Raw genomic sequence first — 13,739 nt, forward strand, 5'->3', positions numbered from 1 at the left:
GCTGGTTTATTTTAATATCAGAAATCAGTTAATCTTAATACTGTAAACCACCATAAATAGTATTCCACAGAGGGACTGTCAACTAGATTTACCTGGGGCATTCCTCCCTGTAGGAAGTTCACCTGCAAAACTGTGAATGTTCATTTCTATATAATCCTTTTAAATCAGAGCTGTCTAATTAACACACTTTGGATTAATGATGTATTGACATAAGACATGATGTACTTACAATGTATGAAAATGATGTATTATATCAATTTCTTTAAGCTACTTTTTAATGTCTTTCTGTTAATGGCCAACAGAAAATAAAGAAAAATTCAGGAAAACAGTCTTGTTTAGATACCTTCCATGACAGTTACGCAGAGCTCATACTTACAGACTGCTTAACGATATCAGTCCAGTCTGGAGCAACTGCAAACTCAGGATTTTCTTCCAGCCACCTGGGCAGATCCTTCATTGGAGGCGCCATAGCTCCACCCATCTGGGGAGAGGCATGGGAAACATGCTTTAAAAACATGTAAGTTCTTCCCCCTCCCTCTACCATTACTACATATACACATATACTACATATATCATATACATGTATTCTCAAAACAAAATGCTATTATTTTTAGAAATAAAAGATATCAGGATAAAACACTTCTTTCCAGTATAGGAAATCAGAGAGACATCAATTCCCCTTCCCAATGTTCACCTTCTTCCCATTTCGTTTATTGACAACAGGCACCCTCTCCTCTCCTGTCAAAGTGTTTATATCCAATTTGTTAGGGTTTCGACATCTATGTCGTTTCTGTTTCGGTTTCTGAAATGAGGAAAACAGCACATCTGCATTCTTCTGCAAAAAAAAAAAAATGTATTTAGTAAAATTGTATGTAATATTTATTTTTTCCCCATGTAGACAACAAACAAGTCCTTTAATTATTACAGAAGGTTCAATAATTATTTTAATTACTAGAAACCATGGTTTTTTTTTGAAAGGATAAAGTCTTACTTTTTCCCTGCTTATACTGTAAGGAACTAAACAAACATGTAAGCTGAACACCTGCTTTTCCTTCTGTCTATCAATAATCCCACTGAAAGTCTTTTCTTCAAATGTTTAATCAAGTCATGATATCTTTAAAGAAAAATTTCTCTAGTAGCTTTGCTAATTTCTATGCAGTGACATGAATGAATGCAGATATAATATCACATCTATGATACAAGACCGTACATGAGAAGAACAAACCAAGGATAAAAGGACCTTTGCAGAAGGGCCATTCTGAGTGGTAGGAACTCAACTCAGGCTGAACTCAGCAAAATAAATGCAAAATCCAACACTTAAGTTTTTAAAAATCAATCACATTAAGTATAGAAGTAAAAGATTTGCATAGCTAGCTAGTAAACAGTTTACATGACAAATCATCTGGAGATACTGTCTAAAGTTTAATATAAGGTATAAGTATTAGCTACTTTAAAAAGAAGCTAATATCCTGACTGGTGTGGCTCAGTGGATTGAGTGCCAGCCTGCAAACCAAATGGTCGCCAGTTCGATTCCCAGTCAGGCCACATGCCTAGGTTGCAGGCCAGGTCCCCCGTTTCTCTCCCTCTCTTTCTCCCTCCCTTCCCTTCTCCCTAAAAATAAATAAATAAAATCTTTAAAAATAATAATGAAAGAAGCTAATAAAGTCAGGGGCTATGTTAGCTGATCGAATTTCTGCAAGTAAAATCTTCATAGTATTCTGAGTGTGTGAGACCTGGGATAGAGAGCAATTAAAGTGCTTTCGTGAGTTATCCCAGTAATGAGAGCACCTGGAAACCACACCAGGCAGAGAAAAAATGAAGAAATCACATCTGTTTGGTGAGAGACGGAGAAAGTAAGAAAACATACAAAAGATGCCTTCAAATAACTACAAGGTTGCCTGCCCTTCATGTGGGATAAACCTGAAGCTAGTTTCTCAAATGCAGAATTACACAATGACAAAAACTGGAAAAACATCTGAGATGAGAAGACATTTAAGCTAACGAGAGAAGGACCAGGGATTTCTGTGTTGTCTGGGAGAATAAAATGGACTGTCCCAGCAAGAGTCCTCCCACTCCAAGCTCCGTAATACTTACTGGTACGTAACTTGGCATATCAACAGTGTAAGTGGGGTGCAGCTTCAGCCATTCAACTAAGTCCTTATTTTTAGGAGCATCATCCCCCACCAGCCTCGTCCCATCTTCGAGATTTACAACAGGGATTCGTGTGTCAGGGTCCAGCTGTCCAGGAGAAGGAATGTTTCTTGTTGGTGGGGTCTCTATATCTTCCTCAAAAGCTTTGGTCACCTCAGCATCCTCCTGCAGAAAGTTGACAATGGTCTGAATTCTCACATGAAACAAGAGATTCTGGCAATGTACTATCCCAAGAAAATGCTATCCTAGCACAGTGGATCTTTGCTCAAAAAGGGAAAGAAGTTATTTAAAACAATGTCAGTTTTGGAAGAGCTATTATATTTGAAGATGAAACTTTAACATCATTCTTCATGTCACAGAATTAGTAATTAGGTAGAAAATTCACAGTCCATCACACTCCATGTCTGAGATCCTAAGCAAGCCACCAGGAATACAATGCGGGCAGCACAGTCTGAGCCCCGTTATGTGCAAAAGGCAGCCTCTCAACCTCTCTTGGAGATCACAGATAAATGCCATTAAAAATTTTAAAGAAATGTTCCAAAAGCCAGTTTATACATAGCTTTTTGGCACTCTGTGAAGGGTATGATTTTGTTGATGGCACAGTATTTTGTGTTAGGTATGTGCGGCAACACTGAAAAGATCAACTGAAGTCTAGACTCTACCATCATCCAGCTACTGGTTCTCGAACTGGTTTTTCAACCTCCTGACACCTTTTATGTCAGCCCATTTCTCCACTCTTACTGTTCCGCCTTCCCACGCATATTACTGCAATATTACTGAATAGTCTTCCTGATCCAGTTCCATTCCACCCTTCTTTAATACAGCTTACACAGTTCTATACTGGTTCAAAACCTTTCTAGTTCAAAACCTTGTCACACTCTCCTATTTAAACTATTTTGATAATTGAACCCCCACCACCTTCAGTATAAAATCCATGTTCTTGCATGGCAGTCAACGCCCTCCGTGACTTACATCCCACCTTGTCTCCAAGCTCAACTCTGCTGAGCCTTGCCTCCTCACCAAATTCCCCAGCCAACAACTTTCAGGTCACCAAACACCATAGGCTCTCTCTGGCCTCAGGCCCTATGCACATGCTCTCCCTACCCTCTACTCCTACACAAATGGCCAACTCCTATCAATCTTCTCAACTTAACCAAAGCATGACCACCCCTAGGCATTCTTCCTCATCTGCTTCTTCTCCTAGCCTCCTCCCTCCATTTCCATTCTTCCTTTGGGCTCACAAAGTACTCCAACCATAGCTTACAACTATGATACATTATTATTTATCTCAAATACTGAGCTGTCTAGTGCAAGCACATGCCAGGTCTTTATTCTCACACCCCAGTGTGTGGCACAGGGGTGGGGCCAGCTCTCACAATGTTGCTGAATGTATGGTGGCTGCACCCTGACTTTTCATGGCAGCACAAAGTGGTCCCCAGTGTGAGTGCTGACATAATGCATAACCTTCCACAATACCAACACAACAGGAAAAAATATATATCTTTAACATCTATCAGGAATTTTGAGCTAAATATGACTTTAGAAAAATAAAAATATCAATAAATTCTTAGGTATAACTTAAGATATATGAAATGAATAACATCAGCCTTAAGTTTATAGGTATATAATTACAACAGGGAAATAGCACCAGTTGCAATGACTATTAATTCCTGTATGTGCCATGATTCAAATATTAAGCACAAAAGTAAATGAAAGAGGTGTGATCTGCAAAAACCCCCCAATTTGTGATGTTGGCAAAGAAAGAATTTTCAATGAACAAAATTTGTCAAAGTGTTAACAAGGTGGTTTTAAGCAGGAAGGATAATCACTAGAGATATGACTTTGGGGAGCACATACCTAGAAATGGCATTTTAACTTAGGGAAAAACCAGCCACAGCTGATCCATTGCAAGACTTATTTTCACAAGATTCCACAAGTAACCATATGCTCAACAAAAATGACCACTATTGCAACTGGAGCATTGATAATAAATTTTGAAAATTAACTTTAACCACCTGGATGCTTCTGTTTTTCACTCAGACCCCACCTGGGTGCAAATTTCAGTGAACGCTATTTTGTAATTTCTTGACTTTTAAATTCAACCACACCTTTTCCTACCCTTCTAAGTTATTCAGCTTTCTCTAGGTTCAAGAAATAGAAAATAGGAAAAATATTAATAGGGATGGAAGAAAACGAGAAAAGAAGTATTAAAAGAATTGCTTTCCTCAGTTTCAAACTGCAGTGTTCCCCAAACTGTCCTGTTGCCCAGGAGAATCGTCCTCTCGTCTCTGGACTGCCAGACCCTGATGCACAGACGGGAGGCTTCAGTGGCACTATGTTGGCGATTCGGGTTTCAAATCAATAGCCAAAAGATATCTAGTACTAATCAGTCTTTAAAAAGGAGCCACATGTAATCAGGCTCTCTGGGGTAAAATCCTCATCATTAGTTGGGCAGCTCATTTTTAGGGGGCATGGCCAACAAAGATTAGGGAAGACAGTTTTGATTAGGGAAGACAGTTTTGATTATAATGTACTTGTTTTCTTTGGATTGGAAAAAAAAAAAAAAAGTCAAAATCCATTGGCACATACATACATTTTATTCAAATCTAAACATAGATTTTTATTTAGCTGATATTTTTAAAATATCTAGTTATGGAAGTAGGAGGATTTGCAATTCCTAACTTGGTATATGAATACATATCTTAAGTCTCAAACTAAACATTCATACTAATCTAATAAACACCAGGCCCAAAATACATCAGTATTTTTAAAAGCATGAGTTTTTTTCACCTCAAGAATTTAGAAATAACAATTACAGGCTCTGAAGAACATGTTTCTGTTTCAGGCTAGTCTTCCGAAAGCAATCAATATATCAGAATCTTGGGAAGAATAAATCCTCCAGCTACATTTGGTTCAGGCTGAATGACCTGTATCAATGCTCAACATAATTTTCCAGCTCAGAACCATGATTCTGTTCACTCTGATTCTATTTCTTTGGTGGAAAAAAACAGCTTTAATGCCATGTCACTGAGACCAGACCATCAGCAGTGCAGGGACCCTGGCTGTCAACATGGGCAGAGACGATGGAAGTGAGCGCCTGAACTTACCGCACTCAATGATGTCCGTTTGTGGCTCATGAAAAGCAGATCGAGGCCCTCCACGTTTTTCCTCCGCCCCCGCCTCCTCTTCATGGGAGGCTCTCCATCCACCAGGGAGCCATTGAGCAGATGCCTCGTGGGCGTGCGTGACAGCCCTGCCTGGAGCAGCTCCATCTGAGTCTTAAAGGCATCAGACACTGGGGTCGAGACATTAGGCAAGATAAACTTTGAAGTAAGAGATGAAAAATTTGAGGTAGAGCTTGTTGCCTCTCTTGAGGCCTTTGATAAATCTACAACTTTCTCTTGTCCATTTTCAGAGACCACCTGAGACTCCCGAAGCTGGGCAACCATCTCCATGAGGTTTCTCCGCTTGGCAGCTCTTTCAGCCTCAATTTCAATTTTTCTCCTTCTTCTCCTCCGCTGGCGAGGGACAGAGAGGTTCAGGGCATCTTCCTGTTGAAAAATTCCAATATAACAATGAGCCCAAACTGGATCTGCGATACAGGCTTGCTTTCAGAACTAAAGAACAAGAAGCGTAAGAAATTAAACATTCATGACTATTCAACAGAGCTGAGGAAACAGCAGCCATATTTCAAAGTAGGACCAGTAAAATACGAGCTTCCAAACTGGGAGAGGATTTAGAGAGCTGAACTCTAAAATGCGAACTCAAACCACCTTGACCTACCTTTGACAGCTGTGGCGAAGTCGTGAGGTCCTCGCTCCCACTGACGCTGGCCTGGCCAACCATGGAGAGCTCCGCGAAGCTCCTCTTCTGCAGGGGACTGTCCACGGTGGGTGGTGTGTACCCAGGGAGGAGGCCCTGGAAATCAAACATCTGGCGCCTGTTTACTGGCCATTTGCCTTTCAACACTGCTTCACAGATATTGTCTAGCCGGTTTATCATTACTCGATCCTGGAGAAAGAAGAAAAGTCACATGAAATTGCAACAAAGACTTAGTGAAAATTAGTAGATAAATATTTCTATCAAGACGCTAAAGAGTGTAAAAGGTTTAAAAGACCCTTGGTGGGCAAAATGTACAAGAAAAAAAAAAAAAAGCAAATAAACAGATTCCATCGAAACTGCCTTGCCATGGTGGAAGGTCCTCAGGTGGCTCCAGTACAGAAAACCTAATACTCTGCAATTATGAACACAGAATCACATAAATTAGGAAACACCACAGGACCACCATCTCTAAAATGCCCCCATATTTTAAAAGTAACTTTTATTCAAGCTAAAGAATTGGTGGTGAATGTCCATAGATAACGATGGAACCTGCATTTAGCTTCTGGATGCTCTGGTGCTTCAGATCCATAGGCAGGATCACAGTCTATCCCAGGAAGTGGGACATCATTAGCGTCACTATTAATAAAGTTTAGCATTACAAAATGGGCGCCAGCCTCAGAACACCTAATGAATGTCAATTTGCATTCCCCACCTATTATCACTTCAAGTTTCATTGAAGCGTGTACATTAAAATTTTCTAATTACAGGTCTTAGACCCAGTTTCCATAGATTAAAAGTGCCTGCCTGCTACTATAGCCCTGACGGATCTGGGGAACTCCCTTCTATACGTGATAAGGGAGATTAGCATAATGTGGGGAAGTAGAGGGCATATAGAGAAAGAGATGTCTTTGATAGCATACTTTTCAGTTAAAAATTTCATATGATTTATTACGCAACTAAGAGCATGGAAGGCCAGCCCACGGATGAGTCGACTGAAGCTGTTTTTGTGTTGTCTGTTTTAAACCAGACAGCTCTGCTATGGTAATCAGGATAATTACTTCCCCACCCTGAAAAACAGACCCAAATTATATAGGGATTTATTATAAAATTATGCTAGTTAGCCAAAAAAGTCGTTTCCACTTTGCAGTTATAGATAACTGCATTTGGAATTACCGCATAAAATATTGGACCAAATGGGTTAACAGCCCTCCTCCTCCCAAGTGAAGACTAAGTTTCTAAATATACGAAACTTACCTTAAATCTGAAAGCTCTATTTCAGACAAAAAAAAAAAAAATTAAAACACACAGTTTTAAAAGTTCACACATTTGTTCTTGTGCATTGTTGGTGGGACTGTAAACGATGTAATCACTATAAGAAAATAGTATGGCAGTGCCTCCAAACATTAAATCTAGAAATACCATATTAGCCAGCAACCCCGCTTCTGGGTACATATCCAAAGGGACTGAAAGCAGGGTCTCAAAGAGATATTAATGCACACGTTCACAGTAAAACTATAATGAGCCAAGATGTATTAAGGAACCCAAATGCCCCAATGACAGGTGAACAAATAAAGGAAGTACAGTATATATACATACAAGGGAATATTCAGCCCTAAGCAGGACAGAAATCCTGTCACATGGATAAAACTTGACGACATTATGCTAAGTGAAATAAGACAGTCATGAAAGGACAAAATACTACTGTATGGTACCACTTATATGAGGTACCTAAAGTAGTCAAATTCACAGAAGCAAAAAGTGGAATATTGGTTGCCAGGGGCAAGGCGAGGGAGCTGTTTAATGGGTCTACAGTTTCAGTCATACAAGACTGGAAAGTTCTGGAGATTTGCTTCACAACGATATAAATATTCTTAAGACCACTAACCTATACACTTAAAATTGGTTAAGATCATTAATTTCATGTCACATATATTTTTTAAAAAGTCACACTTTTTTTTATCTATCCAAAGGGTGAGTCTGCTGAAACAATAATCTTATATACTGAATATGATTACCAACCTAAAACATCTCAAGGAGCAAAAGGCCCATATAAATGGCCCTATTGCTTATTATCCTTCCCTCCTGTCACTTTCTTATCCTATTACAAAAATATTCTACAGAATTTTTTATTTTTTGGCTTCTCTAGATCATTCTTTAAAATATGAATAAAAAAATCTACAGTCTTTACACATTATGTCAAAGTTTACCTTAAAATTATTTGAAAAAACAAGCCAGAACAATTTCTTCCACCCCATTCTTTTTTTGGACAACAAAACAAAACAACAACAACAACAACAACAAAAAACCAACCTTAGGCCAAAATGAGAAGGCGAATGTTCTTTCATGAAGGAGCTGAGCTACTGAAGGATCTCCATCCTCCATGTAGAATCCATCTCGGGTTTCATCCCTAGCGGTGCTCATAGAAGCATTGCTTTCTTCATCAAAATTCTTCCCTCTAGAGATAGCTCCTGCTGAGAAATGAGTTCAAGTGCATTATTCACAACCAGAATATCACTGAAAAATAAGTTTAGAAAGGACATGATGAAAAAATTGAATACCAATTTGCTCCATTAAAAAAATTTTTTTTAATCCTCACCTGATATGTTTATTGATTTTAGGGGGGGGGGGGAGGAAGAGAGGGAGAGAGAGAAGAGACAAAGGAGTGGGAGAGGTGGCGAGAAAGGGAGTAGGGGGAGGGAGAGGGGGAGAGAGAGAAACATTGGTGCTAGAGAAAAACATTGATTGGTTGCCTCCAGTACACATTACAACTGAGGATCAAACCGGCAACCTAGGTATGTGCCCTGATCAGGAAGTGACCCCACAGCATTTTGGTGCATGTGATGATGGTCAAACCAACTGAGCCACCCAGTCAGGGCCCAATCTGCTCCATTTTATTGGCTAGAATGGTATCAGGCCATCTTACAAATCTTGTCATTTAAAGCTTGTAATAGCCCTTTCATGTAGATGGTTAATTAGTCCCATTTTATAGATGAAGCAGAGGTTGCATCGCTAGTCATCTGACATTGTGCAAGCACACTTCGGAGAAGGCTGAAGGACAACCAAGCCTCTGACTCAAGAACCCATGTCCCTTACACAGGAAAAAGGGCTAAGATATCAGCTAAGTTCAAAGTTCAGCTCCAGGAGACAGTGAGATATGCCTGATTTTGTGACTTACAAAGAAAACTGGTTATTTTCAGATTCTACTCCTATCTTTTATTTCTGAATTAAAACTGTATCAATTAAGCACTATTTGTTTAAAACTACCAATATTTACTCAGTGAATGACTCTTCTCGCTCACATTTAATTGTCCAAATTAAAATCACTTGGAATTTTTGATACTGCTACCCTGAATCCAGAATTGTGTGTCTGTAAAACTCTTCTGAGGAAATATCACTTTCTGTGCCTTATCAGAGCAGAACATACACCTAAATATAATCTAAAACTATCTTATCACATAAGAAAATGTACACTAATTACCCCTAAGAAACAAGAAAGAGCCTTTGTCATGTGACACAAAAACTCAGCATGTTGCCACTGCCAATACGAAAGGAGAGGCTGGCTGGCCAGGCATTACCTTCAGGTTGGGAAGATTCTTCTGACTTATCATCATCCTCCAGCTTTTCTTCTTCATCCTCTTCAGAGCCTTTCTCTGAAATGGACTTGGGCCCTGTATCTGCACTGACCTCCATACCTTTCAGCTCGTTTTTCACAGAGCTGGCTTCGGCCTCACACTCCTGCTTACTGTCCTTTTCCCCAGCCTCAGTTTCTTCTTCCTCTTCTTTTGCTGCGGGTTTCTCTTGGGCAGCTGCATTTTCAGACTCCTCCACTTTGCCTTCAGTTTGTCCCATCACCTTTTCATCCTGAACGTGAGTGGATGAGATGATGGCAGGAATCTGGCCAAATCCAACTGCCAGTGGATTCAAGGTCGGTATATTACCAGCCCCTCTGTTCTGAGCAAAATTTTTGTGTGCATCCAAGAAGGACAGCTCAGGATCATTGAGGATGTGATAGTCCGTCCGACTGACCCCGTGTTTAGCAGCACCCACCAGTAAGTCGCGATCATGCCTTCCACACTCCCACCACTCTGGCAAGTCCAAGCTTGGCTGACAGAGCTTCAGCCTCTCCCCCAGCTGTGGGTGATGAAGGACCTGCTCCCGTATTTTCCGGAGCAGTTCGATGCGGTAGAGAGTTCTAGAGGCACGCTCTTCTGTGATTGGCTCAATCATGGAGAGCTCTGGTGGTTCTGAAAACATGAAAATAATCGTATTTACTTGGGAAAAACTCAAGTAGGCTTTCAGTTGCCCATGCCCTTATTTTTCACTTTACTGGCCTTTTAGTATAGAGCTCTTGGTACTGAATGGACCTACCATCATCTGGCTTAGTGGGCATTCGACACACTCGCCTACACATGGCCACAAAACAACTGAAGTATTTCTCCAAACTTTCATCAGACTTCTTGTCCAGTCTGGCAAAGGCTCGAAATTGGTTCCAATCAAACTGTTGTTTCACAGGGTCAAAAATAACCCCAAAAGTGGATACCACACGGTAAAAATCAGCCTCTTCTCGTCTCGTCCACCTATTAGAAAAGAAGATATTAGCTTGACTTGTACTTGAGTAAAAAGACTACAAGTTTAGTATTTCTTTTCCTCTTTTGCCCAAAACTTATTTTGGGGGTGGAAAGACAGATTGCTTTGATGGTCATTGTCTTGCAGGCCTAAAAGAGCAAAGCAGAGAGGAATGTATCAAGAGTTGAGTCAAACCCTGAAAAAAACTCACTTTTGCCGCTTCTCAGATATTATAGCTTCCCTTTCCGCTTCTAGTGCTCTCACTTCCTCCCGAGGCCGCCGTCTCCGCCGGTCAGTCTTCATTAGGGCCTCTTGCCTCATTTGTTGCCTTTTATAGCTGCGCTGATAGGCAGTAATGAGCCGGCGCAGACGGGTGGTCAAGGTTGAGGTGTTAGGCCAGTAAAGTTGGCCTAACTCAGCATTACTCTCACTGTGCTTGCCTGGGGAAGTGGAAAGATATTTTTGAAATGTGTAGCTGCAATCTTGCAATACATAGGATTTTCCATCAAAACAAGATGACTCATTAACATTGAAATGACAGTGTGGGAAAGAGCATCAGAGTGTCCTCATTTTGAAAATATAAAGAAAGAATACTATTAGTATGGAACTTATAAACCCTTTCTTTTTTAAATCCTTAGGGGATAAAATTAATTTATTTATAAATCTTACATAAAGAAACATACTTTATGTCATGAACTACATTGCAAAAGTGTTCTACTGTAATGTAATAATCTTGAGTATTAAAAAAAAATCACATAATTGTTAGCTAATGATTTTACATTAGGCAAAAGATCAGTATTCTCCATAAACTGGCAATATTTCAGATACTTGGCAAATGCCCAAATCCCAAGAGATATATTTCAGGTTTTTGTTTTTTTTTTTCGGAGATGTATTTCTTAAGATGCTTAAAAGTCTTCACTAACTGGTAAGAAAATAAATACATAACATTATCTTAATCCAAAAAATAGTTATTTTATCAAAGAAATTCAATGTAATGAAAAACTAACAATAAACAAGAATTAAAATTATTCACGAAAGGAGTCCGTGTAGATGAAATAACATTTTGAGATCCACCGTCATAAAGCCACAGGTCCCCGATACAGGGCACTGCCTGCGCGGCACACACTTGCCCTGCTTCGCGGGCTCCGAGGGAGCCGTACCTGCGGTGCGCATTTCTGTGGACTCTTCCTTATCCTCAGGAGGAGAACTGGCAAATTCCTTGAAAGCAAAGTGAGAAACTAAATTATTTTAATTTGAGGTTTCATTTTGCTTTATCTTTAAAAATAAAGGCCATTATCTATAAAGTTTAACAAGCCTTTTATGGGCATATCGTATTTTACTGGTGCTGTAAAAGTCAATATACTTGAGTTCTTACATCTATTTCATCCTTGAATGGTGTTCTGGTTGGTTTGTATTCTGGATCTTCATCTTCTCTATCAAATTCTCCCCTATATAAAATTGTAAAAAATGTTTAAATCATACTGATAGGAAGAGACTGAAGAGGACTGCCTATGCAACTTTTAATTCTGGGTTCAATTTCAAAAGCCATTCTCTATCAGTATTTAAAACGTACAGAAATGGATAGAGGAGGGTTGAGGGAGGACTGGGGGTTGGGGTGTCTGTCATCACTTGGAAAAGATAAACAAGTTTCAGATTATTTAGATACTATATCATGTTTAAATAATCACTATGATATAGACACTGGCTCTACTGGTAAACGTCACTTAGTTCAAATCAGACGTAATACAGTGCATAGTGCAGCGTAAGAACTGAACCCTGCCAATCGATGCAATACTGAAGTCAAGTGTATTAAAATCATAAAATGTCCTTCTTACCCGTCACCGCCATCTGCTAGCATGTCTGTTCCTCTCTGCTCGGCAGCTATGGCCTTGGCATCAGGCATCCCAACTCGTTCCAGGAAGCACAGTGTGGGGTCAGCTCGCATGGAATTGTACTTCTCGTAGCCTGTGCCATCCCCACCGGCCCAGAGGACACACAGAGACAATGAAAGACCTGTCACTGACGTAATCACAGCACTGCCACAACACACGAACTTCACTTCTCAGTCAAGAGAATAGTTTATATGTTGTATTTTAAAGAACCTTGTTTTAGTAGAGCATTCTATGGACCGCTCAATTCTAGGGCAGGTTTGGGGGGCCAGGTTACATTCCAGGGATGTTATCAGAATGACCACGAATACTAAGAGAAAAACAGGTTCAGAATAACAGCAAGATGCCTGGGAAGATTTCTGACCCTGTTTTCCCAAGATCTAATTTTGCCTGACATTTAAAAGGCTTTGTAATGTTCCTTTATGACCTCCACAGAGGTGCTCTAAGTCTGCCCATCCTGCTGGTGAGCTGCCTCTCAGTTCTGCAGAAACTTCACTGCTGGCTGAAAACCCCTGTCTATGTCAGGCCAGCGAACCTGTCTTATTAGGTTGAGGATAATGCATGTCAGTAAGATGACACTGTTCCCTCTATGGTTTTCAAACTGCAATTTGCTTTTTGACTGCCCAAGTTGACTAAATGGGAAATGGCAGATCCCAACAGTGCACTACAGGAAAATGATTTTTAGGCTGAGCTCACAAAACGCGGCTGCAGTACACAGGCAGAACAGCACAATTCAATTAGGATGTGTACTACACACACCGCTCCTAACTGCTGTAGAGCCGCAAGCCAAACTATAATCATGAAAGGTTTTATAAGCCATCACTCTCCCCTTTAGTCAGGCTGGGCTGCTGGGACTACCTCGGCAACCCCCAGAGAATTGGGATTATAATCAGGAATCGCTCACTGTATATATCATGCCAGTTCTGCATCCCCAGCCTTTCAAAGTTAACAAGGCTGCATCCCACTCAGGGGAGCCGAGTTCTCAGCACTGACATTTGTGAAATATTGCTTGGAACAAAGCCCAGGAGGCACTTGTACAGATTAATAGCAGAGGTTAAGCCCACCGTCCACTTTGACATGGGCTGGCAGAGTTAGCAAGGGGAACCATGCTGGAAGCAAAGTTTAGGGAGAACTATAGGACAATTTGGCTATTATTAAAACAAATATGGTTTTGGTTTTATTTACAGCCAAGAAAGAAATGTTTTTTCTCAAATACTTGACAAACATTTAAAAACAGCATCTGATATTTACAGTTCATATTAGATTTTTAGTGCAGGAAAATGGTAGATGCCAAGAGTCCTTTGGAACTAT

General features: G+C 40.1%; 1 protein-coding gene across 2 annotated transcripts in view; it reads right to left on the bottom strand.

Moving 5' to 3' along the window:
- The window catches only part of CHD7 (chromodomain helicase DNA binding protein 7), a 199,361-nt gene that overhangs the window by 4,357 nt on the left and 181,265 nt on the right, over nucleotides 1-13,739 (bottom strand). Inside the window, exons 26-37 of one of the 2 annotated variants that reach the window (XM_090283655.1) lie at nucleotides 12,375-12,504; nucleotides 11,915-11,987; nucleotides 11,700-11,757; nucleotides 10,751-10,979; nucleotides 10,342-10,550; nucleotides 9,549-10,217; nucleotides 8,284-8,441; nucleotides 5,935-6,162; nucleotides 5,259-5,702; nucleotides 2,095-2,316; nucleotides 695-835; nucleotides 377-481 (exon numbers count right to left, since the gene is read on the bottom strand). In XM_090283655.1, coding sequence (XP_090139781.1) covers nucleotides 377-481; nucleotides 695-835; nucleotides 2,095-2,316; nucleotides 5,259-5,702; nucleotides 5,935-6,162; nucleotides 8,284-8,441; nucleotides 9,549-10,217; nucleotides 10,342-10,550; nucleotides 10,751-10,979; nucleotides 11,700-11,757; nucleotides 11,915-11,987; nucleotides 12,375-12,504 — 2,666 coding nt within the window. Of the gene's footprint in view, nucleotides 1-376; nucleotides 482-694; nucleotides 836-2,094; nucleotides 2,317-5,258; nucleotides 5,703-5,934; nucleotides 6,163-8,283; nucleotides 8,445-9,548; nucleotides 10,218-10,341; nucleotides 10,551-10,750; nucleotides 10,980-11,699; nucleotides 11,758-11,914; nucleotides 11,988-12,374; nucleotides 12,505-13,739 lie in introns of both variants that reach the window. The other variant, XM_090283654.1, reaches the window with a different exon arrangement.

Source organism: Furipterus horrens, unplaced genomic scaffold, assembly GCF_987537825.1.
Source record: "Furipterus horrens unplaced genomic scaffold, mFurHor1.1.pri manual_scaffold_7, whole genome shotgun sequence".
Lineage (NCBI taxonomy): Eukaryota > Metazoa > Chordata > Mammalia > Chiroptera > Furipteridae > Furipterus > Furipterus horrens.